This window comes from Mustelus asterias, chromosome 2 (genome assembly GCF_964213995.1).
Source record: "Mustelus asterias chromosome 2, sMusAst1.hap1.1, whole genome shotgun sequence".
NCBI lineage: Eukaryota > Metazoa > Chordata > Chondrichthyes > Carcharhiniformes > Triakidae > Mustelus > Mustelus asterias.
In genome coordinates this window covers 50,807,169-50,834,252 of record NC_135802.1, presented here as the reverse complement: position 1 = coordinate 50,834,252, position 27,084 = coordinate 50,807,169, and the positions used below count along the sequence as shown (strand labels likewise).

At 41.2% G+C, this 27,084-nt stretch overlaps 2 protein-coding genes across 6 annotated transcripts in view; one reads left to right on the top strand and one right to left on the bottom strand.

Moving 5' to 3' along the window:
• Nucleotides 1–25,033, top strand: part of nmt2 (N-myristoyltransferase 2) — a 56,675-nt gene extending 31,642 nt beyond the window's left edge. For 2 of the 4 annotated variants that reach the window (XM_078235193.1, XM_078235214.1), the window contains exons 8-12: nt 5,348–5,456; nt 5,886–6,056; nt 11,014–11,181; nt 14,180–14,317; nt 15,878–17,535. In XM_078235193.1, the coding sequence (XP_078091319.1) occupies nt 5,348–5,456; nt 5,886–6,056; nt 11,014–11,181; nt 14,180–14,317; nt 15,878–15,898 (607 nt within the window). In that variant the 3' untranslated portion in view covers nt 15,899–17,535. Of the gene's footprint in view, nt 1–5,347; nt 5,457–5,885; nt 6,057–11,013; nt 11,182–14,179; nt 14,318–15,877; nt 17,536–18,835; nt 19,013–24,572 lie in introns of those variants that run through there. The other 2 variants (XR_013500147.1, XR_013500146.1) reach the window with 2 other exon arrangements.
• Nucleotides 20,882–27,084, bottom strand: rpp38 (ribonuclease P/MRP 38 subunit). Of its 2 annotated transcripts, none has more exons than XM_078235227.1 (2): nt 27,009–27,084; nt 20,882–24,059 (listed from the first exon to the last, which is right to left on the bottom strand). In XM_078235227.1, the coding sequence occupies exon 2, from the start codon at nt 24,040–24,042 to the stop codon at nt 23,050–23,052; it is 993 nt and encodes a 330-aa protein (XP_078091353.1). In that variant the 5' UTR covers nt 24,043–24,059; nt 27,009–27,084; the 3' UTR covers nt 20,882–23,049. The 2 variants fall into 2 exon arrangements, with proteins under 2 accessions (XP_078091353.1, XP_078091361.1); XM_078235235.1 differs by having other exon boundaries at nt 21,014–24,059; nt 26,899–27,016.

Genomic DNA, 27,084 nt, shown 5'->3' with positions numbered 1-27,084 from the left:
ATGAACAAATATAAAGTGAATAAACCAGCTGTTTTTAAATACAAAGGTTAATTGATCAATCTGTCTTTAAGTGATTGAGATAGGTACTCTTCTTTGGCACCAATGGATCTTTAATGATCATGATGTGGAGATGCCGGCGTTGGACTGGGGTAAGCACAGTAAGAAGTCTCACAACACCAGGTTAAAGTCCAACAGGTTTATTTGGTAGCAAATACCATTATGGTATTAAGCTTATGGTATTTGCTACCAAATAAACCTGTTGGACTTTAACCTGGTGTTGTGAGACTTCTTACTGTCTTTAATGATCACCAGAACAACAATCATATCTAACTTTAATGTTTCCTCTCCAAGATAGCACCTCTGACAATGTAGCACTCCCTCAATATTGCAGTAGAGTGTCAGCATAGGTGATGCACTCATTCCTTGATATGGGCTTAACAGCTAACCTTCTGATCCAGACGTGTGAGCGCTATTGACTGAGTGAAACTCAAAAAACAGATAATTTTGAAAATGCTCAAAGTTCATGATTGAAATTGTCCAGTTTTTTTCCTTGCATTGCCGATGGGCTGTTGTGTTTCCAGCATTTTATGCTTTAATTTTAGATGTTTTTGTTTTATCAATGATCCACACGGAAGTAATTTACATACCAGGTGTCGTATACAAAATGCTTGTAATATTGTGTGCATTATTCCAAATTTAGTAAAATTAAAGTAAGTCAATTCAATTGGAAGCAAACAATTTAGATTGAATGTTTTATTTTAAAAGTGATATACAACCAACTTTGATTTCAGCATTTGACGTGCTTGTTGCTAGATTTCTGTACCTTCATTATAAATGTTTACATCATAAAACAACAACTTGCATTTATACAGTGCCTTTCATGTAGAGAAATGTTCCAGGAAACTTCATAGAAACACAGTCAGACGAAAATAATAACCAAGCCAAAGAGGGAGATATTAGGATGGATATTAGGAGGTATTGGATACTCAAAACCCAACAATATATAGGCAGTAACACACAGGATGAGTGGAATTTGATGCATCGTAGGGTAGTTTGGGATGAGCTGAAGTTTATGGTTGGCCAACAGGAGAGCATTGGGATAATTGAGTCTGAATGTGACAAAGGGTCTCAGCAGCAAGTGGACTGAGATTGGTGGACTGGCATGGAGTTTTACAGAGGTGGAAGTTGGAATTCTTTGTGATACATGGGAAATGAGGCTAGAAGCTCAATTCAGGATCAAATTGGATGCCAAGATTGCAAACAGTAGTTTCCATCTGAGACCATAGTTGGGGAATGGAATGGAATTTGTGGCAAGAGTACAAATTTGAGGTGGAACCAAATGCCAAAATTCAATTTGTTTTCCTTATTACCTGCTGTACCTGCATACTAGTTTTCTGTGACTCATGAACAAGGACACCCAGATCCCTCTGCACCGAAGCACCCGAAAGTCTCTCTCCATTTAGATAATAAGTTGCCTTCCCACTTTTCTAACTAAAATGGATAACCTCACACTTATCGACGTTAAACTCTGCCATGTTTTGGCCCACTCCCTTAATCTATTTATATCCATTTGTAAATTTCTTATTTCCTCATTGCAATTTACTGTCCCACCTATTTTAGTGTAATCTGCAAATTTGGCAATAGAACCTTGTATCCACATCACTAATAAGGATTGTAAATAGTTGGGGTCCAAGGACCAAACCCTTTGGCACTTGACTAGTTACATCTTGCCAACCAGAAAAAGACCCATTTATCCTGACTCTCTGCCTTCTGTCAGTTGGCCAGTCTTGTATCCAAGCTAATAAATTACCCCTAACCCCATGTGATTTATTTTGTGTATTAACCTGCTGTGTGATACCTTATCAAACGCCTTTCTGAAGTCCAGATATAATACATTTGGATCCCCATTACCTACTTAGCTTGTCACATCATCGAAGAACTCTCGCAAATTAGTCAAACACGATTTTCCCTTCATAAAAATCATGCTGACTCTGATGGATTGCATTTGCACTTTCCAGATGTCTTGTTTTACTTCCTTAATAATAGTTTCTAACAATTTCCCAACAACAGATGTTAAACTAACTGGTCTATAGTCTCCTACTTTCTGCCTCCATCCCTTTTTGAATAAGGGTATTACATTAGCATTTTTTCAAATCCACTGGAACCATTCCCACATCCAAGGACTTTTGGAATATTATAACCAATGGATCCACTATCTCCACTGCCACTTTCTTTAATACCCTAGGATGTAGGCCACCAGGCTTGGGGACTTGTCTGCCTTCAATCCCAATAGCTTGTTGAGTACTAGTTCCCGATTGGTGATGATTGTTCTACGTTTCTCTCATTCTATTACCCTCTGCATTACCTCCTATTATTGGGATGTGTCCTCCATCTTGAAAACTGACGCCAAATATTGATTTAGTGTTTGCACCATTTCTGTGTTCCCCACTATTAACTCCCCGGTCTCACCCTCCAAGGGACCAACATCCACTTTAGCTACTCTCTTCCCTTTTGTCTTCTTATAGAAGTATTGCTATCCTTTTTTATATTTTGTGCTAGTTTTCTTTCACAATTTATCTTTGCCCTTTTTATTAGTTTTTTAGTAACCCTTTGTTGATCTTTAAAAGTTTCCCAATCTTCCAGCCTGCCACTGGCCTTTGCAATATGGTATGCCTTAGTTTTTGTCTTTATGTTGTCTTTAACTTGCATTAGACATGGATGTTTTTTTCTTTTACATTCTTTCTTCCTCTCCGGAATATATTTTAGTTGGGGAAAAAAATGAATATCTCCTTAAACAACTGCCACTGCTCATCAACTGCCCAGTCCACTAGGGTCAAGTCTATCTTCATACCTTTAACCCCAGAATGCGAAAATGGGACTCCTGTTTCTTACCCTCAAACTGAATTTTGAATTCTCTTATACTATGATCACTCTTCCCTAGAGGATCCTTAACTATGAGGTCATGAATTAATCCCTGCTCATTACACAATACCAATCCAGAAAAGCTTGCTTTTGGTTAGTTCCACAACCTATTGCCCCAAGAAATAATCTCGAATACAATCAATGAACTCTTCCCCAAGGCTACCCTTGCCACTTTGATTAATCGAGTCTATGTGCATATAAAAATCACCCATGATTATTACCGTACTTTTCTTACAAGCCCCCAGTATTTCCTGGTTTATACTGTGCCCCACTGCGGCACTACTGTTTGGGGACCTACAGATTACTCCCATCAAAGACTTCTTTCCTTTGCTATTTCTTATTTCTGCCCAGACTGATTCCACATTTTGATCTCCAGTGCTTATATTGTTTCTCACTAGAGAACAGATCCCTTTCTTCACTAGCAAAGCTGCTACACCTCCTTTTCCTTTCTGTCTATCCTTCCGAAATACTGAGTACCCTTGGATATTCAATTCCCAGACCTATTCTCCTTGTAGTCATGGGCCCTTTTTTACCATTTTGATTCTAAGTGTTAGGCAGACTTGAAACTGGGAGTGTTTTAGATCCGACTTTTAGACCCGTTCTCGGGCGCCCCCACACGCACTCTGCCTGCAAAAATATCACCAATTCCGAATCGTGCTGCAGAAGCTTGTGGGCGGGGCTTAACGCACCCAAAACCCTGCAGCTCTGATCGGCGCCTCCAACCGTGCATGCTGCCTTGCCACATCGCTCCCAGGCCCGGATAATGCTTCCCTCTGGCCCCCACAGACATTGCCCCACGCCCACAACATTACTGACCCCCTTATCTCCCCACCCCCTCCCGCCACCCTGACCAACCGTGGGGCCCCTTCCCCCCCCCCCCCCCCCCAACCGATCTCAGGTAAGGTGACAGCGGCCCCCTTCCCCCTCACTGATCTCTGACAGAGTGACAGCAGAACCCCCTTCCCCCTCACAGATGTCAGGCAGTGTGGCAGCAGACCCCCCTTCTCCCGCACTGATCTCAGGCAGAGTGGCAGGAGGCGAACGCGGTGGTAAAGGGGGAAGTGCCGGTAAGGTTGGGCGTGCAGCCCATTAAGTCAATTTAAATGCATGCAAATGCATTTCAATGGCCGTCGTGCCCGTTTTGGGTGCGGTCCCGATCGCAGCCATTTTCGGGCCTTGGTAAAGGGGGACCGGCGCGGAGGTGGGCACATATCGCGCTACTCACCTCATTCCCCAATGCTCGAAAACAAGCGCAATTTGATGGTAAAATCGGGCCTCTTGTCTCAGTAATCGCCACTTGTACTCCTACCTTCTCCTCTCTTCCCCTGCACCCCATTCTACTTAGTTTAAAGCCCTGTCTAAAGCCGCAATTATGCAGTTCACTAGGACTCTAGTCCCAGCATCATTTAGTTGAAGACTGTCTCATTGGAACAGCTCCCTCCTTCCCTAGTACAGGTGCCAATATCCCATGAATTTGAACCCACTTCTCCCACACCAACCTTCTCATGGACAAGGTAGACTGAGAGATAGCAGAGAAACTAGAGAAATATGCTGGTTGAGGACTGCAGTCTTGGTGGAGTCAGGCAGTAATAAATACCTTAGAGGAAGCTTAGCAGGAAAGGGGGCTATGACAAGAGCAGTTGGGCAGATGTTCTTAGTGTTACATGTCGCTCCATGTATCTTCATGCTTATTTTTGCAGGTTATAGTGGAGGGGATAGGTATGGTGGAAGCAGTTGGCAGAAGAGAAAAGAAACTGGGGTTAACTTTGCTTTTCTGGATGATCCTGAAGTAGTGAGTGGTTTTGGTAGAGGAGAGCAAGGTCTTATGGTGCTTGATGTGGTCCAACCAGTTGTGCCAGCAGATGTCTAACTCAGTTGTTTGTCAGATATGCTCAAGGTCTTGTCCTTGTAATTGAGAGAACAGTGATTAGTTATACCACCCGGGAGAACAACCAACTTGGAAAAGAGTTAATCACAAGGTTGAGGTTAGGGAATGATTGAGCAGATTGACAACTGCACAGATGACGAGGATAAATAGATAAAAGTTTGTAAGTGCTTTGGGAGGAGAGTTTATTCCTGGAGTGAAATTATTTTAGCCAGATATGGAAGGAAGTGGGACTGGAAAGGTTAACTGAATATGGCTGAGGGGAGAAACAAGGAAGTGGTTTTATCTGTGACTCAAAGTTGTACAAGATGACAAGGTGACTTTGCCTACAATTTATTAAATGCTTGAAAACCACTCAACAACTTTCTCAGGCCAGGTTCATGTGCATGATTAGAAACTTGTATCTTACCATTCTGACACAGCTAGGCTGTATTTAGTTTGCTATTAATGCACTTGGAAGCTTGTGATCTAAGGGCATTGATGTTAGAAGCTCACTGATGGTTATTTGATTTATGTTGAATGCTGCTGTTGTTTTCCAAGGTATTGGCATCGATCTTTGAACCCCAGAAAGTTGGTGGAAGTGAAGTTTTCTCATCTCAGTAGAAACATGACTTTACAGAGAACCATGAAGCTCTACAGGTTACCAGATGTAAGCAGCTAAAATCACTTTCTTCCTAAATTAGATACAATAGTGAACCCTTTTCTAATTGACTTCTTATTGTCACTTTTCTACAGCATTTATTTCAGTGAGGGAAGAGTTTCAGCTCAATAACACTTTGCAATATCCTAAATGTATTTTGCTCAGCAATCTCTGTTGCATCAAAGTATTAGGAAGATAATTTTCTTTTTAAAAAATATTCTGTGGTGTAATTGGAAAATCAATATTTGTACTTTGTACTTAAATATTAAAATTATATTCATTTTAGTTCATGACTATGTGTGTATTCCTATGGGTTCAAATAAAGATGCAACATGGCCTGATGGTGTGAAAAGAGGCTAAACTGCATTTTAGTTAGAAGTGGCAATACCAAATTCTATTTATCTCAATGATAATGCCATTATATTTCTTTTCTGCTAGACCCCCAAGACAACAGGTTTGAGGCCAATGGAGCAAAAGGATATAAAAAGAGTACAAGAGCTGCTCTTTAATTATCTAAAGCAGTTTGAGCTTGCTCCAGTGATGAGTGAGGAAGAAGTGATCCACTGGCTATTACCCCGTGAAAACATTATTGACACTTATGTGGTAGAGGTAATGCAATGATGTTGTGTGTCTGTATGCATAATGACATTGTTTTGGAAAAAAATGATAAACTTTGCACCCACCCCTCCATTCCTTGACAGTCATCTAGGCTAAACATGAAAAAATAGCCATTTGGATGATAATTGGAGGCCTTTTATCACTTGTAAAATTTTATCCCAGCACCAGTCATGATCTTTTGTGTTTGGGAATGGCAAGATAAATTTTGCTCAGGCTAATCAGAATGTTTTTGTTGAAATATGTATATTGTTTTTGAAAATTGTAAAGCTGCATGCTTCAAATGAACAATGGCTCATAAGGTAGCTTTTATTTGTTTAGCAAATGGAGTTTAACGTAGATAAGTGTGAAGTTATCCAATTTGGTTGGAAAAGTAGAAAGGCAACTTATTATCTAAATGAGGAGAAACTTCAGAGTGCTTCAGTGCAGAGGGACCTGAGCATCCTCGTGCAAGAATCGCAGAAAACTACTATGTAGATACTGCAGGTAATAAGGAAGACAAATGAAATTTTGGCATTGCTAAAGGAATAGAATATGAAAGTAGGGAAGTGTTGCTGCAACTGTACTTGGTATTAATGAGACCACACTTGGAATATTGTGTACAGTTTTGGTCGGGTTGTAGTTGCATTGGTGGCAGTTCAGAGAGGTTCACTAGATTGATTCCAGAGATGGGGGGTTTGTCTTACAAAGAGAGATTGAGCTGTTTAGATCTATACTTTCTAGAGTATAGAAGAATGAGAAGAGATCTAATTGAGGTATTTAAGATAATAAAGGGGACTGACAGGGTAGATGTAGAGAGGATGTTTCTTCTTGTGCAGCAATCTAGAACGAGAGGTCATAATTTTAGGATAAGGGGTAGCAGATTTAAAACCGAGATAAGGAGAAACTACCTCTGTTAAGGGGTTGTGAATCTGGAATTCACTACCCCAGAGCATGGTGGATGTTGGGACATTGAGTAAATTTAAGGAGGAGTTAGATTTTTAATTAATGATGGGTTGAAGGGTTATGGGGAACGGGCAGGGAAGTGGAGTTGAGGCCGAGATGAGATCAATCAGGATCGTATCGAATGGCGGAGCAGGGGCTCGAGGGGCTGAATTGTCTTCTCCTGATCCTAGTTATGTTCTTAAATTAAGCTTTAGTGACATGTTTTCAAAGCATTTGATAGAGAACATGGAATACTTTTAGAATTTGCTGTTTTTCCCCATCTTCTTGGCACATTAGCAATATTAAAATGGAGTGAATAATAAATTCTATACTGATGGGTTGGGGATGTAATAACATTTCTGCAGAAGCATGGAAAATACTGGAATTTTATGTAACTCAAATAATTTAAATGGTGCCTCTAACATGCAGGAAAAGAATATTGCAGATTCACTATATTTCTGTAAAATGTTTTCTTTGAAAGAGGAAATGGAGGTTCCACTTTTATTAGTTTAATAGTCTTCTTTCTTTCTTCGGAGATCACTCAATGAGTATGATTGTCCACCTAAGACATTCTGTGTTACTGGCCTTGGGTTCTGTGGGTCCTCGCGTGGCTGTTGAGCCCGATCCTGGAGCCACATCACTAACCGCACACTTGGCAGGTGTTTCCGGGAGGTGGAATTGGTCCTCGGACTCAAGATCCCTTTTCAGACTCCTTTTCCGGATCTCCTCTTGTTCACTAGCATAACCTAATAAACTGGATTAGGAAATTTAAAACCCTTTTAAACTTTGTATATTTTCATAATTAAGAATATTAATACAAGCTTAGCTTTATTGTTCTGTCAAGTTAGCTTATGAACGATGCAGCATGAATGCTTCACTGCAGTCTGAGAGTGTCAGAATCGACTGTCCAGAAAACGCTAGATAGTGATGTTTAAATATCAATATTGTCTTCCATATTTCAATATCCTGCACCCCGGCTAAGAATGCGAGTAACTGACCAGCTCTATTGTCTAATAGCATAGCACTACAAAGGCAGGTTAAATTTACTTATTGAGCTTTCCTTCCCTTTGCCTGCTAATGGCTAGTTTAAGATTGAGAATCAAGGTAAGTGGTTCTCCATGAAAATAATTTGGGAATGATTATTGATCATACTCCAAAATAAGTATAAGATAAAGCAGAAGCACAACAGATGATTTCTTTCTTTAACTATCTTAGTTTCTTACACAGACATTTTGATTAAGAAACTTATAAAGTAGCAGTGTCACGTAATCACGCCTAGTTCACACCACAAGCAGTTTTGCTTCTCTGAGTTATCAGCTCTTGATCATTGATCATGGGTGAAGCTGACTCAACTTTCAATCACCCTGCAAATCTCTCCATACCATTGTTTAATTAGGTTTAAAAATTTAACGAGGTTAAAGCCAGATATGAGGTGAGAAGAATTTTTTTTTCTTGAGGGGTTGTGAAATCATTGGAACTCTGTTCCCCAGAGAGCAGTGGAGGCAGGGTCAGTTAATGTTTTTAAGGTAGAAGTAGATAGATTCTTGTGTACCAAGGCAGTCAAAGGTTATTGTGGGTCAGCAGAATGTGGAGTTGAGGCTACAATCCGATCAACCATGATCTTATCGAATAGAGGAGCAGGTTTGAGGGGCCAAATGACCTGATCATGCTCTTAATTCATATGTATGGTGATATATTTTCTATCTTCAGAGAGTGCAGGTGGAATCTGTCTTTTAAAAATGTTACTGCTGAGATTTGGGTTTTTTGGCTACATTTGGGTGCTATTTATTTAGAATACTGGAGTTAGCATTCTACATTTAACCCTTGTTCACCCTAATAACAAGGGGACAGAGGTTCAAACTAGTGAAAGTTAACTTTAGGGGAAATGTCAGAAAATTGTTCATGCAAAGTGGTCATTGCAAAGAATAGATTACCAGAGAAAATAATGGAGGTGAAAATCCTGAAGCATTTAAGGTATAATCGGAAATGGTCTCTTTGGAAAGCTGAATTTGAATGGGCTGGATGGACGAGTTTTGTGTTTATTTTGCAATCATTTGAAAGCACCTGGTCAAGTAAGTCAGGTACTGATGGACACTGGGACCAGAATCAACCCAAGTTAAGCTGACATTGTACACTCAATGGTGAGGCCAATTCTGGAATATGGAGTATGATTGCGGTTGGATTACCTCAATGTATAGATGCAGTAGAAGTGGTTCGGAGAAGTGTCTAGGATATTTCCAGGCCTTGTGGAGACTAATTTGTAAAGAGAAGCTGAAACAACCGAACTTAAATTTCACTGGAAAAAGAGACTGAGGTGAGACATATAAAGGTCTTCCAAATAAAAAGTATAGTTGAGGTGGAATCAAATTACTTACTTTTGATAATGAGCATAGAACTAGAATACACCACTATTTGGATGTTAGAGTCTCAATTTGGTTCAAACTGCTTTGCTTATATCAAAATATTTTATATACTTGTTTTCTTTGAAATATTCCATTAAAGTTCAGCCTTGGTCTAACACAACCCAATTTTCTATGTTTAATCTGAAATGGAAACAGGAAGGTAATTTTAAACATTAACCTTTTTCCTGCTGGAGATGGTCAGACTGATGATCATGGAGATTTTTCCACAATAAATGTTAGTTCAGTGGTTTAAAATGTATTGGTTTATTTGGCAGACAACCAACGTTTATCTTTTTTAGGTAGTTGAATGCTGGTATTTTCCAGAATTGACAAGGAAGTTGATATGCCCTCAACTTGAGGCAAAATGGTTTGGCAGACAAATTTTCAGTCTGAAAAACAATAAGTAAGAACAATCAGTTTTGGAAATGCAATTTTTTTTAAAAACGAGCTACAAAAAAGAAAAGAAGGGTTATGATGTTTCAGCTGTATAACGCAAAGGAGTCCTTTATCGGAATTCTGTTTAAATGAAATGTTATAATATCTGATATATCAATAACTAATTGTTTCTCTTCATGGAAACTGACCTACTCACTTCTAGATAGCTGAATATCTAGAAGTTTAATTTAAATTTTGGTACATCTTTTTTCCATGTTGCTAAAATATGCCTCATGCCACCTTGTACATCAAAACAAATAATGGTTGGCATATTTATAAATTACTGCCAATTTGCAGCGCTATTTCAAATCTATTTTGTCTAGTTCTTTGTAGCCCAAAGCATAGAAATTGTCTTAAAAATCTTTTCTTGACTTTAAGCACCTACACTTTTGGTTTGGTTTTGTTCTTTTCATACATTGTAAACTAGGAAAGTAGTCTTTCTGAACTTGATTTGTGTGTTATAAAATGTGTTAGGGATGTCTTTATGCCACTAAAAGCATTGCAGATTTCAAAATTTTAAAAAATGTATTGCTTTAAATTTAAATACATCTCGTCTGGTATTCTGATTCCCCACTGAAAAATACGTTCAGTTTTTGAGTTTTCTGGAGAATGGCAGAAAGGGTGTGGAATTGTACAGTGGGGTGATTTTTTTGTCTCTGTATAACCAGAAGGAATTGACAAAACTTGAATTCATGGGATGTTATGTAAATATCTAATACGTTTTTGTAAATTGCTTTGTATTTTAGAGTGTAGTTTAAATTAAAAAACCACCAATTCTCTCAATACTAAGCCTGCCTTCAACAAAGAGCTATGTCTAATGATCCTTTTCCCATTCTATGAATTTTCATATATTTTTGTTCAAACATTAATTAGCAATTCATCTTTGGAATTGTGACTGAGCACTATAACTTATTCAACATCATACATTTGTGTAAATTAATTCAGTTTCCTTAAGACATCAATCACAATGACATCATACTATCTGTGTTCCCCCTCCCCTCCCTCTAATTTAAACTCATTTGCAATTATTATTTTAATTTGTATCAGTAAGCTGATGTATTTGTTGTCCATGTATTTGTGGACAAGTTTTGTCTTCAACTTTGATATTTAAAGATGATCAAACTGATTTGAAAATGCTTTTTAACTTTTCTTCAATTAGCTCCTTTAAACAAATATTTATTTTCTTTCAGGGTTCTGATGGTGAACTGACAGACTTTGTGAGCTTCTACACTTTACCTTCCACAGTTATGCATCATCCTATTCATAAGAATCTTAAGGCTGCCTATTCCTTTTATAATGTCCACACTGAAACCCCACTCATTGATCTTATGAATGATGCATTAATAATTGCAAAATCGGTAAACTTTTCATTATTTAATCTTTTGAAGTGTATGATCTAGTGTTACAAAATAAATAAGTTACAGCACAATAAAATTATTCATGGTTAACTGAGTTACAAAGATGTTTTGAGAATGGTACAGCAGTTATAGCGTGAGGATATGAAAGTCTGAAAGGCGTGCTGGTTAGGTGCATTGACCTGAGCAGGCGCCGGACTGTGGTGACTAGGGGAATTTCACAGTAACTTCATTGCAGTGTTAATGTAAGCCTTACTTGTGACTAATAAATAAACTTTACTTTACTTTTACTTTAAGTATTTATGTGGATTTTGTCGGACTGAACCCCATTCTTGTGGTAATGTAATTAATAGTGTTAGTTTCCAGAATAAATTTGTTGACGTATATTTCAGAATTAACTGTCACTGAGGAAATGGTCTCAAACCGTCAGGTGCAGTTTGTTGGAAGTCCAATACTCTATACTCTGCTGGCTCATGCATGGTTGGAACATTTAACTGTTGTCTTTAGGAGAGAGCTCCTCACGTGCCAAGATACATGAAGGAGTAGAGCCAAAAACTTAACATTTAAATATTTAGAGAGCTTTGGTGGGATAGGGAAGAACTTGCAGTGCCAGTGCATCCTAAAGTGGATTTGATTTGGCTTTCCATTTAAGACTTACTTGAGACAACTCAAATTTTGATTGCTAGGATTTGAAGATATCTGTACTTTTGCACTTATTACTCTATGCATCTGTTGACCTATCATAAGTTTCTGTTGTGGAAGTTCGTACTTATGGGTAGGGAGGGAGCATTCGGAGCAGCTTTTTAAAAAATTGATAACTGCTAATAAATGTTTTCAACGCCAATGGCCAGGTGACAATCTTAAAATTTGACAGACTTCATTGAATCATAGAAAGTTTACAGCACAGAAGAAGACCACTTGGCGCATCATGTCTGCACCAGCTGGAAAATGAGCCATCCAGCATTTGGTCCATAGCTCTGCAGGTTATGGCACTTCACTTTTTAAATGAGTTGGAGGTTTCTGGCTTTGTTATTCATTCAGGCAGTGAGTTCCAGATCCCTACGATCCTCTGAATGTTAAAATGTTTGTTCATGTCCTCGCTAATCCTTCTATCAATCACTTTAAATCACTGACCTCTGCTCAAGTAAATAGATCCTTCACAACTACTCTATCCAGGTCCCTCACAATTTTGTTAATCTCAATCAGATCTCCCCTCGCCCTCTATACCATAGAGAACAACTCCAGCCGATTTGATCTCTCCTCACAGCTGCAATTTTCCAGTCCTGGCAACATCCTCGTAAATCTCTCTGTACATTTTCTAGTGCAATTGCATCCTTTCTGTAATGAGGTGACCAGAACTGCACAGAGTAGTCAAGTTGCGGCCTAACTAATGTTTTATATAGTTCCAGAATAACCTGCCTGCTTTTATGTTGAATGCCTTAGCTAATAAACAAAAGGATTCCATATGCCAGCTTAAGCTTATCGACCTGGCCTGCTACCTTCAGGTCCCTCACTTCCTCTATACTTCCCAGTATCTTTCCATTTATTTTGTATTTCCTTGCCTTGTTTGACCTTACTTGTTTGGGTGCCACTTTCTGCCCACCTGACCAGTCGATTGATATCTTCTCAAAGTGCCAAGCACTTCAGATAAGAATGAGCCTGATGAAGCATAATGGGAATCTTAATGCAGACAATGCACGTTGAGATTAGATGAAGGCATGATTAGACTGTGATCTCATGCATTAAATAGTATTATGCTAGCAATCACTGCCTTAATAAACTCATTCAAAGAATAGCTACTTGAGTGAGCTACTAGGGAATAGCACATGGCTGGTTGACTCAATAAATTGTACCCTGGCAAGTGAGAGTTTTTTCAGGAACAAGATTGTAATTATATGCTTACAAAATATTTTCTTAGTTAATCTTCACAGTGCAGTATTTAATATCAGTAACTATGTTGGCTTACCATTTCCTTAGAATAATCCTAGTAAAGTGGAGCAAAAGTGTCCGATTTAGGTAACATGAGTTTAAAAAATGCCTCTCCATGCTACACGAAGGCTGAGATAAGTTGAAAAACAACCTTGTGTATATGTACAGATGCAGTGTCCCAAATCCTGCACCCTCAGGATTTCAGATTTTCCCAAATTGTGTAACTAATTCCTCCTATCAGGCTGTCTCTGATTGCCTGATTGTCAATGTCCTAAAAATAATTATGTTGTAGATCATGGGAAGAAGAGTGCTTGTGTGCTGCAAGTCATGATAAGATTTAAAGAAGTTTTGAAATGGAGATTTTAATTGAAGATATAAAAGTTTGATTAGACAAATTTTAAAAAATCTATTGGGCCACAAGCCCAAAATATGTGCATTCATATTTAGTTTGACGCCATTTGTTTGGACAGAGAGAAGCAACTAATTTCTGATCCTATCACCTGAAAGTAACCAGGAATGTTGGGATCAGAATGTTTCTGCTGTTGCAACAGGCAGCTTTGTGTCTGGAGTATGGGGAAGGCCAGGGGAGAAGCAGTTCTTAAAGTGTTGCAACAGACTCAGGACCTGTGTGTGTACAACTCTTGATTATTCTTCTGGGTTCAGCCCTGTGCTTCATTCCTGCGCTTAGTCTGTTCCAGGAGTGGCACCTGAGAGAAAAATATCCAGTTTTTGAACAATTCTGGTTTTGGGATAACCAGATTTGAGATACTACCTGTATTATCATGTTTATCCCCCGATATTAAGGTCTTCATTTTTTCTGTTTTCTTTCTACAATTGATTCTTTGTGGACTGTTGCAGCGCTTTTTAACCTGCTAAATAGTTACCTATCAATATTTTTAAAATGTTGTAGTATTCTTGTAACCCTAAATAACGGTTATGGTAAGTGAAATTATTTAGACAAGGTGCAAGGAAAGTCCTTAGCATGCAAGGAAATAATTTCTAAAGGTTTTATTTTTTTGCCACTGTCAACTCCTATCGATTTTCTAATAAATATTTTATTTTCCCTTCACAGAAAGGATTTGATGTCTTGAATGCACTTGATCTGATGGAAAACAAAACATTCCTAGAAAAATTAAAATTTGGTATAGGTGATGGCAATTTACAGTACTATTTGTACAATTGGAGGTGCCCAGATATGGAACCAGAAAAGGTGAGAAACTTTGATGTCTGTATTGTAAACAACTAAAGCCACAAATTCTGTAATTCAGAGTTAGGGTGGATTCAGCTATTTTAGATATCTCTAGTCAGAATGAGTGTAATTTAGGCATAGGAGGAAGTTGTGGCGTTGGCAAGTCACATGAGATGGGTGGCATTAATTGAGAGGAGAGAGCACAAACTGGTTGTGTTGGCTTAAAAGTACTTTTCCGATCCTTACTGATCACTCAGCCCTCTGTGTAAGAAGGTTAATTTTCCTGATCATGCCATACGATGTCCAGGCCATACCCAACTTGGATATGCTTCTGAGTAGCAATTGCCATCTAATTTTCTGCTGCTCTTATGCCAGCAGTGTTTCAGATCCTGGGGCCACAAGCCCAAAATATGTGCATTCATATTTAGTTTGGCACAGCCATTGCCTCTGTTCTTGCTAATCAGTGTTGGCTTCCAGTCAACAATATCTCAAATTTAAATTTCTCATATATATGTTGAGTTTCCTTCATAGTCTTGACTTGTGCTGCCTCACAGCGCCACGGACCTGGGTTCAATTCCCGGCTTGTGTCACTGTCTGTGTGGAGTTTGCACATTCTCCCCATGTCTGCGTGGGTTTCCTCTGGGTGCTCCAGTTTCCTCCGAAAGTCTGAAAGGCGTGCTGGTTAGGTGCATTGGCCATGTTAAATTCTCCCTCAGTGTACCCGAGCAGGCGCCGGAGTGTGGCGACTAGATTTTCACAGTAACTTCATTGCAGTGTTAATGTAAACCTACTTGTTACACTAATAAGTAAACTTTCCTATCTCTTAGCTGTAGCTAGATAACACCCTGAATTTCTTTGAGTCTGACCTTTTTTGCATTCCCCTCTATTCACACCATCATTCAATGTCAGAGCAGGCTCGTTGGGGTCAAACTGCCTACTTCTGTGATGTTTTTATGCTCTTAACCATGAGAACTTCAAATGTTCGTTCTGGGTGTGACAATTCATTCCAACTGGAGCATGTAGCTGAAATGTTGAATGGTTTCAGTCACCTTGTGACATACTGAAATTCAACATATCTTAAAGTTCAAAACAATGTTAATTTAGTTCTCTTGTTTTTCAACTGATGAATTGTGGTGATTTTTAAAAACTAATTAGGAAAGAGTTGAGCTTCCGAACGTAATTTCAGGCAAACTGGAATGAGTTGGAGTCAATTTTACAAATATTGGTAAATAGCTAGAACAATAAATTTAAAGAGTGTAAAAGTCCATGATATGATTGCCCTCCATTTACTATCCATCTGCAGTGAAACTTTCATTGAAGTTTTTTGTCTCTACCACCATGTCTAGCAAATAATTTTAAATATTTGCCACTTTTTAAGTATATAACTTATAAAATGTACTTCTATCCTTATGTTCCTGACCTTTTTAAAATGCTGTGGATGTATTTTATACCATTGAATAGTCTTAAATCCTTCAATGATATCCTCACTTAATTATTGCATTTTCAAATTTCTATAGCTTTATTCATCAAAGCTTGTCTATCTTCGCCTTTCATTGAAAGTTTTGATTTCTTTTTCTGTAGGTTGGTCTAGTGCTACAGTAGAACATTCTACTACTGCTGTAGAAGCCTCTTCATTGAAGCCCAGGGTCCAATATCATGCCTTTGTTCGGTGACAAAAATCTACCAGCTCAACACACAACTCTGTGAAAGGAGCAAGTAGTTGCAGCCACACTTTGCTTTCGACGGAATGGAGACGATTGATTCTTTTTTAGGATTTGATTTTATTGTGCAGTAAAGTGTTGCATAATTCCATGTTGTTTGTTGGGAATTTAAATCACTATGACTTTTATCTTTTAACTATCGGCAACCTGAATAAGAATTCTCATCAATGCCTAAGATGATTTTGAATGCACTTTTGTTAGTTTCAAGAGGCAAATCTATATTTAGACATTCATGAAGAACATGTTACGGCTACCTTGGGTAGTGAGGAACTGGAGGCTTCTTTTGCAGAATGACAGCTCAAGTCTTTTGTACAAATGAGGTACAGTAGTAAATCATGTGAAGAAGAAAATTGTTACTGCTATATCTAGTGGGTGGTACTGCCAGACAGATTTCTATTTATTGACCAGTGTTTTTTTAAAGTGTTCACTATGGGAACATTGAAGGACCTATGATACAAACTAATTTTTACCCATTTGTGTCATGTTTCTAACAGAATGTGGGAATTTATTTGCAATAATGCATTCGGGCAAATTCCAGAATTTGCAGCAATGCAGATAAATTGGAAAACGTCCCACTCTATTCCACATGCATCCGCAGTGTCAACAGTGCAATCTGGCTGCTCATAGGTAGTGTTCATGGCTTATTTGTGAAAGAGGCTACATTCCCCACATGTTTTTTTATGTAAGGCTGGGGTAAAGCTTTATTTGTTACTGTTAGTTTTTATGCTTTTTTTAAATGCCACCTGGTGTGGCCCAATAGTAGTGGTAAAAGTACTTGCTTTACAGTTCATAGATCAGGGATTGAAGTCCTGGAGTTGCTTGACGTTTGAGATGTGAGACTGGTCGGTGACTAATTTTCAGATCTCTGGACAAGCCACAACAGGAATAGCTGAGTTGGTGACAGTTTAAAGAGAACAGCAGCTGAAGGCTGCAGGAAAAGGCAGCCACACCGATACGTGCAGATTTAGAATATATTAAAAAATCATGATGGATTAGCATTTTTCTCCTGCCAAATCATTTTTCATTCTCTACACATGAACATTTGGGTATTTCTTTTTTCGCCAGATACCTGGACATGGAGTCAGATATGTATTTTTTTTAGCATAAACTGCACATGTGAATATACCTGACAACAAAACTAAATCAAAGGGAAATAGTTTCTTTTTTTAAAAAAAAGTGAAAGCTGAAAGCTTTGTTCTATGTTGTGTTTTGCACAAATTATGTTATAAGGAAGGATTTGGGCCTTGTTTGTTAAAGCATGTTTAGCTGTTCAGCAGCTTAAAACTTTGCCTGGTCAAGTGACGGGTTATGTACAGTTTACTATTATTGCTATGCATGCTTCACTGAAAAGGCCCCACACTAGAAAATGTGTGCGAAAAATTACCTATTCATAAATGGGTTCTGGAATGGTTTAAATGTTGCCAGAGGAAGAATATACTTTTTGATTTCAGTAATGTTTTGAGGTCACCAGCATGACTGTTTGATGTCTGAATTAATAAAAGTCATTACAACTTTGCAATTACTTGTGCATGCTTTGATTCTTTCAATTAGCGTATAAACTTTGAATGTATTTAATTATTTCACTTCAAATCGATAAATTTTAGACAGCTCAGTTTAATACAGTCATCATCCTGGAAGCCTAACTTACACTGATTATATATCTGCAAATGGATGTTTTTCTTTTGTTCCTTTTTTTTTCCAGATCTCCCTTCATAATTAACTAGCCTTACTTAGAGAACAGGTTGCTCTGCATAGGCTAATTTTAATTTGAGGTCAATTGTTCTCCAATTTTTTATTTATCTCGATGGGAATTGGGTCTATTTCTGCACTTCAGTGGGGCATTGAACAGGAAAAGGTCAAAAAACGTGCGCGTGGAAATGTTAGAAATCTCCTCCATTTGTACTGGGGAGAAAAGTATTGGGAGGGTGAACCCAGTGTTTTTGGTCTCCACTTCAAACTCTGTTCCCTAACTACCAACTCCGTCCCTCTCCCTGTCTCATTTGACCCCAAGGTAAGCTTCTGATCTCATTCACACCATCATTAAGATTGATGATTTCCACTGCTGTAACAATGCCTGAGGTCACCCCTGCCTTAGTTCATCTACTGAAATCCTTATTCATGCCTTTGTTGCCCCTACACTTGACTAATGCACAGCTGGTTGGTGTTGCACAGCTGGTTGGTGTTCCACATCCTACCCTCAAAACTTGAGGTCATCCAAAAATCTGCTGCCCCATCTTGCACCAAATCCCTTTCACCCTTTGTGTTTGCTGCTCACAGTTAAGTAATCTTATTTCATTTTAAAATTCTCATCCTTGTTTTCAAATCTGTTCATGTTGTTGCTCCTTCCTATCTCTTTAATCTCCTTCAATACCTCACCCTTTTGAGATTCCCAAGCTCCTCTAATTCTGGCCTCTTATGTATCCATGATTTTAATTGCTGTATCATTGGTGGCCGCACCTTCAGTTAACTAGGGCCTAAGCTCTAACATACCCTCCATGCATCCCATTACCTTGCTTTCCTCCTTTAAAACACTTCTTATAACACCTCTTTGATCAGGTTTTTGTTTGTCTAACCTAAGACCGCCTTGCTTAAAATTCTTTCTTGGAATATGGGCATTTTTGGCAATGCCAACATTTGTTGCTCATCCATAATTGCTCTTGAGAAGATAGCGATCAGTCATCTTGAACCACTGCCGTCCATCTGGTGCACGTACACCTAGAGTTCTGTTAGGATGGGATTGTAATCTTGAAGATGTCCTAATGAGTGACAAATGTTTTTTTTCAGCAATTTCAGTTACTGTTCTTTTGTGCTTTGTCAGACCTGCCAAAAAGCCTGGTGTCATTGTTCTGAAGTATGGAAGAGTCCAGCTCCAACTTGGCACAGGGCTTTGCGTAAAGCTAGGATTCCATCCTTTCTAGAGTGAGAATGATGAGTGATTATGATACACTTGGAGACGCAACCGTAATGCCGAGGTTTCACATCGAGGGCAATTAAGGTTAGGCAATAAATGCTGTTCTAGCCAGCGATGCTCACATCCAGTAAAAGGGAATTTTTAAAAGATTCCATTGTAGCAGAAGCCACCCAATTGGTGGCATTTTCTGGTCCCGACCCACTGCAGGAATCATCGTGGGTGAGACAGAAAATTTGACGGACCACCAAGAGGTCCACAGGACTGCAAGATCCCACTCAATTCTTGCATATGCAATGCAAGATAAAAGTGAGGTTATGAATTCCCAGCTTGTTGCCATGCAGGCTCAGACTGCGGCCATTTCAGGAATTCTCAGCAGTCCAGAAATCTGTGCCCCAGCAAATGAATAGTATCATTGAGATAAAGCCCCAGGGAAGTGGCTATGCAAAGCATAAATCTGCTCTCTGCATCACTCCACTGCTCTGCAGCCACAGGCACAGCACTTCTTAGGAGCATTGGGTCAAGCATAGGCACCCACAAAACAGGCACTAAGGGAACGCACAAGGGTAAATAAGTAAACTTTTGTATGAAATATTGGATGATTCATTGGATATATTTGGTTTGGGTTAGCTTTTATTCCAGCATTGTGGTAAGGGCATACGGTTAGTTAGGGTATCCGGTTAGTTAGGGTATCATGACCGGCACGGGCTTGAAGGGCCAAAGGGCCTGTTCATGGATGTACTTTGCTCTTTACCGAGTAAAGGATGGTCTATAACACATGGAAAAGTAAAATAGGAAAGTGGGGTTTTGTGTGCATGTTCCTGGATTTGAATGAGATGATTTCAGACAGGCCAATCCAGAAGGGAATTTGCTGGTTGTTTGCTCCTCCCTAGATGCTTTCCACATTCTTGTTGACAAGGGCTGTGCGAGGGTGAAGAGGACACAGCAGAATGCCAACAATCAGGAGTCTGTGCTCCATAAATGTAATCTAGGGCTCTTCCAGAGCAGTCTAAGATTTCACTAGACTGCACTATGAATTTCCATACATCATCATGGCTCTTAATTTACAAATACTAACCATATGTAGTTGGGTTATGGAGCAAAATCACGGACTCGAGGTTAAGCAAATAGCCTTCGTTACCCAAGAGCTACCACTTAGTCTGCCCGAGGGGACAATAGACTGGTGCAGAATGAAAGCACCATGACTGCTTCCAGGGTAGCATGCATTCACCAAGATTCAGGCAAGTGGTATCATTTGTGGCACATTTCAGTATTTAGATGCAGCACTCTCAAAGCCACGTATGCGCAGCCTACACGAGGCTGCCCGTGAGCGCGACAGGCTCAGCATGTTCTTGTCTAGTCAGCAACACCATGATGAATTTTTTCCTAGCATACAGTCACTGTAGCTGCTAGGGGTAGCCCTGTCCTCAGTTTCCAGATCTGTCTGCCAGAGGCTACAGAGTTCCAAGAGCAATTGTTCGTATGTCCATGTGCGCACACACACCTACACATCATTCTCGGATTAGATGAAGGCAATAGAAGTAATCCTGCAGGATCCTAGGTGGATAGTCTCCTGTTAAAAGCCCTACTCCCCCTCCTGCTCACAGCAGCTTGCCCTCCACTTTCCTACGTTTGCTCCATCTCTCCACTGCTGAAAACCCAGGTGAACAGTAACTATAGCACTCATGATTGCTTTGGTGAGACCACTTAATTGCCAATCAGGTTAGGTTGATTGCCTATGCTAAATTGCCCCTTAGGGTTATGGGGATAGGGCCTGGGTGGGATTGTTGTCAATGCAGGCTTGATGGGCCAAGTGGCCTCCTTCTGCACTGCAGTGATTCTATGATTCTAACTCTTGAACAAAATCAAGACCTTCTCCATGTGCTGCACCACTTCCTGTCAGCTTCGAGCAACTCTGGACCAAGCATTTCCACAAACTCAAACTCAGCCTGTAGTAATTAATCAGCAATTTATTGATGACCCCTTTAAATGGGATAGAGGGGGTCCTTCATTGAGCTAAACACCACACTATCCATTTTAAGGGCAGATTTAAAATTCCATTTTTTCTTTTATTATTTCTTTGTGGGATGTGAGCATCATTGACAAGGCCAGCATTTGCTGCTCATTCCTAATTCCTTTCAAGAAGTTGGTGGTGATCCACCTTCTTGAACCACTGTCATCTATCTGGTATAGATAGACCCTCGGCGATCTAAAGGAGGACGTAACAGGATTTTGACCCAGAAATCTTGCCTGTACAGTGGATGGATTATAAAGATGATACTATTACATGTTTTTTGTATTTTTAAAGAACGCTATATTTGTTTTCTGCTGAATTTGTTCAGAAACACTGACATCACCAGTGTCAAAAAAGCAGCAGCGCTAAGCATCAAATCAACGTACCTCGCTGACTGAAGTCACAATTTGTCTTTCTGCAGATTTACCAACATCCAAAGATACTTTAGGGAATAGTTGCATTGGAACTCCAAATTCCAGAGAAAGTTTAGGATGTTTGAGAATCCAAAACAGAGTGTAGAGGCAGCGGGTTGAGAACAAGTTCCAGAAAGCAGGGCCGAGGTGACAAAGTTCTGCCACCAGTTTGAGAAATGGAGGATGCACAGGAGCCTAGAATGAAGAAGGAAATCAAGTCTGGTAGAGGGTGCTGCTCGGCCCTGCAGCAATCAACTACAAATTGTAAGTTTGTAAGGAAGAATGTGATAAGTGAGCCAAACTCCGTAATGGACAGGATAGGGACATAGCTGCCAGGAGGGGAAAACACAGTAAGAAGTCTCACAACACCAGGTTAAAGTCCAACAGGTTTATTTGGTAGCAAATGCCACTAGCTTGAAAGCTAGTGGCGTTTGCTCCCAAATAAACCTGTTGGACTTTAACCTGGTGTTGTGAGACTTCTTACTGTGTTTATCCCAGTCCAACGCCGGCATCTCCACATCAGGAGTGGGGAATCCATGGAGCAAGAGTTAGATTTCATGAAAGATGAGGAAGGTGCAGAAAAGGTACACAAAACAGTCATGTATTTGGAGATCAGGGGCTGGGACTGATAAAAGTTTAAAGTTCATTTTATTATCGTCGCAAGTAGGTTTGCATTAACACTGCAACGAAGTTACTGTGAAAATACCCTATTCGCCACACTCCGGCATCTGTTCGTGTACACGGAGGGAGATTTAGCACCTAACCAGACTGGGAGGAAGCTGGAGATTTCCCAGAGGAAATCCACGCGGGCACGGGGAGAACATGCAGACTCCAGACAGACAGTGACTCAAGCTGGGAATTGAACCCAGGTCCCTGGCACTGTGAGGCAGCAGTGCTAACCACTGTGCCACCATTGCCACCCTGGTAAATGGGAGGAAAAGTTGCACGGACATCATTCACTCAGAATTCAATGCCTCACAATTAGTATTGAAAATGGGGTTGGAAGGAACCACAGGGACATATGTGAGGAAATTGAAAAACTCATATTTAATTCTTGTTAAAAACTATTCCAACAAGGTCAAAACTTTGAAAACCAAGTAACCTTTGGTGATGTAAAATACATCATTAACATTATGACATTACTGGTGCAAGAAAGCCACAAGGCCCATCAGAGCAGTTTCACTCACCAAGAAATACCCTCATTCACAGGAGAAAAATCTAATCTTTCGCATGATTCGGTTTTCCGCACACTGCAGTGGTGACAGTGTTACTGAGCAAATTACGCAGAAAGCAAAGTATGGCATTCTTTAAAAATCCAGCAGCTGGAAAAGCAAGTATGGAATAGTACCAGAGTATAATTTTAAAATCCATCTGCTCTATAGATAGAGTGGCGAGGTCAAAATCCTGTAACTCACTCCCAGCAGTACTGTGGGTGTACCTAGACCAGCTGGACTGCAGTGGCTCAGGAAAGCACATTGCCTTCTCTAGGGCAATTAGTGGGGGCAACAAATGCTGGTCTTGTCAGCGATGCTCGCATCCCATGGAGGAACGAAAGAAAGGAAAGCTTCAATTTCAAATTTGCGTGGTTACAAAAGAGCATTTGCATGAAATATTTATTTAACAAACAAATCCACGATATAGTGTCCAAATATTTCCCCCTCCTCTCTGTCTTTCTTCTGTTCTGTTTTTAACCTTGCTTAATTTAGTTTTGGTTTTTGTTTTGGGTTTCCAGCATCCGATGTTTTATTTATTTTCTTATTCTTTTTTGGCTTCCGAATTTTATTTGGATTTGGAACGACCTTCTTTATTTTTAAAGGAAGCAATGTCACCCCTATTTTCTTGCATTTTGCACTATCATCCAATTCGAAGGAAAGGTCACTTGATGCTACTTCATCGAATTTACGCTTCTGACTTGGTGGAAACCCAGCGTTCGCTAATTCCGGCTTTGGCATTTCGCTGATGCTATCTTGCTCCTTTGTCTCCAATCCTTCCGCATTCTCAATGACCTTACTTTGCTGCATCCATGAAACATTTAAAGGAGGTACCTGTGGGGTAATGGCATTAACTGTCTCCATAAAAGCCTCCGAGTTCTTTTTAAATCCCAGTGCCAGGGTAGATTTTAACCCCAACACAGGTGCCACGGTTTCACTCAGGCGGGGAACTTGGCATGCAGGTACCTCCCGACTCTCACTCAGCTGAATGAGATGTTGCGTCATCAAAGAAGGTTTTACCGACTTACAGACCAGAACTAAACACAATGTGTGTTTCTCCAAAGCCCGGGTGACCTCGTTGATTCCAATGGCCAACTGCTTCCTAAGTTCCACATTAATCCATCCTTGTTTAAATTCTTGAATCCTGTTCGTCATGTGGTCGTCCGTCACTCCTTTGAGCTTCTCAGCCTTCTGCTGGTCTTCTTTGATATCCCCTTCCACTTTCCTCTTTTCTTGGCCTTTTGGTCCCTTGGAAGGTCTTGGTTTCCTGGGCCTTAAAGTAGGCTCTACTTTACACAATCCAGTCCGTTGAAAAGCTAGCTTTAACTTCTCCAGGATGAAGGCCATACTTTCCCCATCCACAGGCTTCCAACCTATGCTGAAAGGATTGTTGAACGAAGTTTTAGCAGGCAGAGGTCTCGTTTTCCGTACCCCTGCTCCTTTTGCAACTTGTGCTGGGCTTTCCATGTTTTGATTCATGTACAAAACTTGTCGATCTGTTAAAAAAAAAGTGCATTAGAGAGGCAATCAAACTAACAGACTGCAATATGTTTACCTAACCAAACTCAACTCAAAGATTAGGCAATACTCAGGCTTTTTCTACCAGGATTCCTCTCAATCGTCAAGCTAACAATGTAGAACAATATGTAGCTGTCAGAGTACACAAAACAGCTCTAACACTATTTAGATGAGTTCTTGAAACATCATACCAGACAGGGATATGGGCCAAGTGCTGGAAAATAGAATAGGGAGGTGCTTGATGGCTGTCGCAGACATGATGGGCTGAAAAACTCTTATGACTGAAGGAGTTAATATTTTCTGACAAGCTTTGCCTCTGATTATATTTTCCCTGATCGCTCTGAAGAATTTCCTAATGTCTGTCCTAAATTAATCCTTTATTAGTTTAAGATTTTGTCTCTTACTTGTATTCCTGCAGTTTAGTTTAAATTAAGGCTTTTCCATATTTTTAATAATCTTGCATATCTCCATTTTTTCTGGTTGTATCACAGCTTGGATTGGCTCCTGCTCTGCCCAAGACCACAAGAAACTACAAAGGGTCGTGAATGTAGCCCAATCCATCACGCAAACCAATCTCTCATCCATTGACTCTGTCTACACTTCCCGCTGCCTCAGCAAAGCAGCCAGCATAATTAAGGATCCCACGCACCCCGGATATTCTCTCTTTCTCCTTCTTCCGTCGGGAAAAAGATACAAAAGTCTAAGGTCACGTACCAACCAATTCAAGAACAGCTTCTTTCCAGCTTCCATCAGACTTTTGAATGGACTTGCCTCACATTAAGTTGATCTTTCTCTACACCTTAGCTATGACTGTAATGCTACATTTTGCACTCTCTCCTTTCCTTCTCTATGAATGTTATGCTTTGTCTGTATAATGCACAAGTAACAATATTTTTCACTATATATGACAATAATAAATCAAATCAAATATCATCACCCTGCTGTAAAACCTAAGATTCTCCAATGTCTCTTTATAGCTCATACCCATAAGGGAGCATCAGTCTTTAGAATATATCTCTTATTTCATGATAACTTGAACTAGATGCACTATTCAAAGTACTGAAGAATTTAATGAGTACCTCCTCTGATGTATCCTGTACAGTTCAACATGAGTTTTGTTCATGCAGAGACAGTAAGGGAGGGGGAGAGTCATAGAGGTTTACAGCATGGAAACAGGCCCTTCGGCCCAACCTGTCCAGGCGCCCAGTTCTTTACCACAAAGCTAGTCCCAATTGCCTGCTTTTGGCCCATATCCCGCTATACCCATCTTACCCATGTAACTGTCTAAATGATGTTTAAAAGACAAAATTGTACCCGCCACTACTACTGCCTCTGGCAGCTCATTCCAGACACACACCACCCTCTGAGTGAAAAAATTGCACCTCTGGACCATTTTGCATCTCTCCCCCTCACCTTAAATCTATGTCCTCTAGTTTTAGACTCCCTTACCTTTGGGAAACAATGTTGATTATCTACCTCATCTATGCTCCTCATTATTTTATAGACCTCTATAAGATCACCCCTGAGCCTCCTACGCTCTAGGGAAAAAAATCCCAGCCTATCTAGCCTCTCCTTATAACTCAAACCATCAAGTCCCGGTGGGGGGGGGGGGGAGAAACTGGGGGGGGGGGGAGAAGAGGGGGAGAAACTGGGGGGGGGGGGGAAGAGGGGGAGAAACTGGGGGGGGGGGAAGAGGGGGGAGAAACTGGGGGGGGGGGAAGAGGGGGGAGAAACTGGGGGGGGGGGAAGAGGGGGGAGAAACTGGGGGGGGGAGAGGGGGGAGAAACTGGGGGGGGGAGAGGGGGGAGAAACTGGGGGGGGGGGAGAGGGGGGAGAAACTGGGGGGGGGGGGGGGGAAGAGGGGGAGAAACTGGGGGGGGGAAGAGGGGGAGAAACTGGGGGGGGAAGAGGGGGGAGAAACTGGGGGGGGGAAGAGGGGGGAGAAACTGGGGGGGGAAGAGGGGGGAGAAACTGGGGGGGGGAGAAACTGGGGGGGGGAGAAACTGGGGGGGGGGGAGAAACTGGGGGGGGGGGGAGAAACTGGGGGGGGGGGGAGAAACTGGGGGGGGGGGGGGAGAAACTGGGGGGGGGGGAGAAACTGGGGGGGGGGGGAGAAACTGGGGGGGGGGAGAAACTGGGGGGGGGGAGAAACTGGGGGGGGGGGAGAAACTGGGGGGGGGGGGGAGAAACTGGGGGGGGGGGAGAAACTGGGGGGGGGGGGGGAGAAACTGGGGGGGGGGGGGGAGAAACTGGGGGGGGAGAAGAAACTGGGGGGGGGAGAAACTGGGGGGGGGGAGAAACTGGGGGGGGGGGAGAAACTGGGGGGGGGGGAGAAACTGGGGGGGGGGAGAAACTGGGGGGGGGGAGAAACTGGGGGGGGGGGGAGAAACTGGGGGGGGGGAGAAACTGGGGGGGGGGAGAAACTGGGGGGGGGGGAGAAACTGGGGGGGGGAGAAACTGGGGGGGGGAGAAACTGGGGGGGGGAGAAACTGGGGGGGGGTAGAAACTGGGGGGGGGGAGAAACTGGGGGGGGGGAGAAACTGGGGGGGGGGAGAAACTGGGGGGGGGGAGAAACTGGGGGGGGGGAGAGGGGGGAGAAACTGGGGGGGGGGGAGAGGGGGAAGAAACTGACAGGAAGGAGGAGGAGGAGAAGTGGGGGGGGAATGTAGACACTGAGTGGGGGAGTAGGAGCTGTGCCTCAGTGTCTGAGGGGCTCGCCACAAGCCGGCCTTGTATTTCTATCCCATGGTCAACTCCACGTTGCTTCCCCCCCAGTCGCTCCACAATGTGCAGTAATAAAGCATGCGGAAAATTCACAGGGTTGATTGAATATTCATTGGGGAGCACAGCCAGCAAATTCCCAGACAATCGGCCCTCATGCTCCGGATTTGACTTTAACGCAATGTGAATGATAAAGAGTGTCTCACCCAACAACTCCTCTTCCGGAGCTCAGCAACACGCAGCGCAGCCCACAGCACGCTTCATCCGGAGGCTGAGACTCAC

Excerpts from the sequence above, each read along its gene's own strand:
- rpp38 (XM_078235227.1), bottom strand. The coding sequence starts at position 24,042 with ATGAATCAAAACATGGAAAGCCCAGCACAAGTTGCAAAAGGAGCAGGG.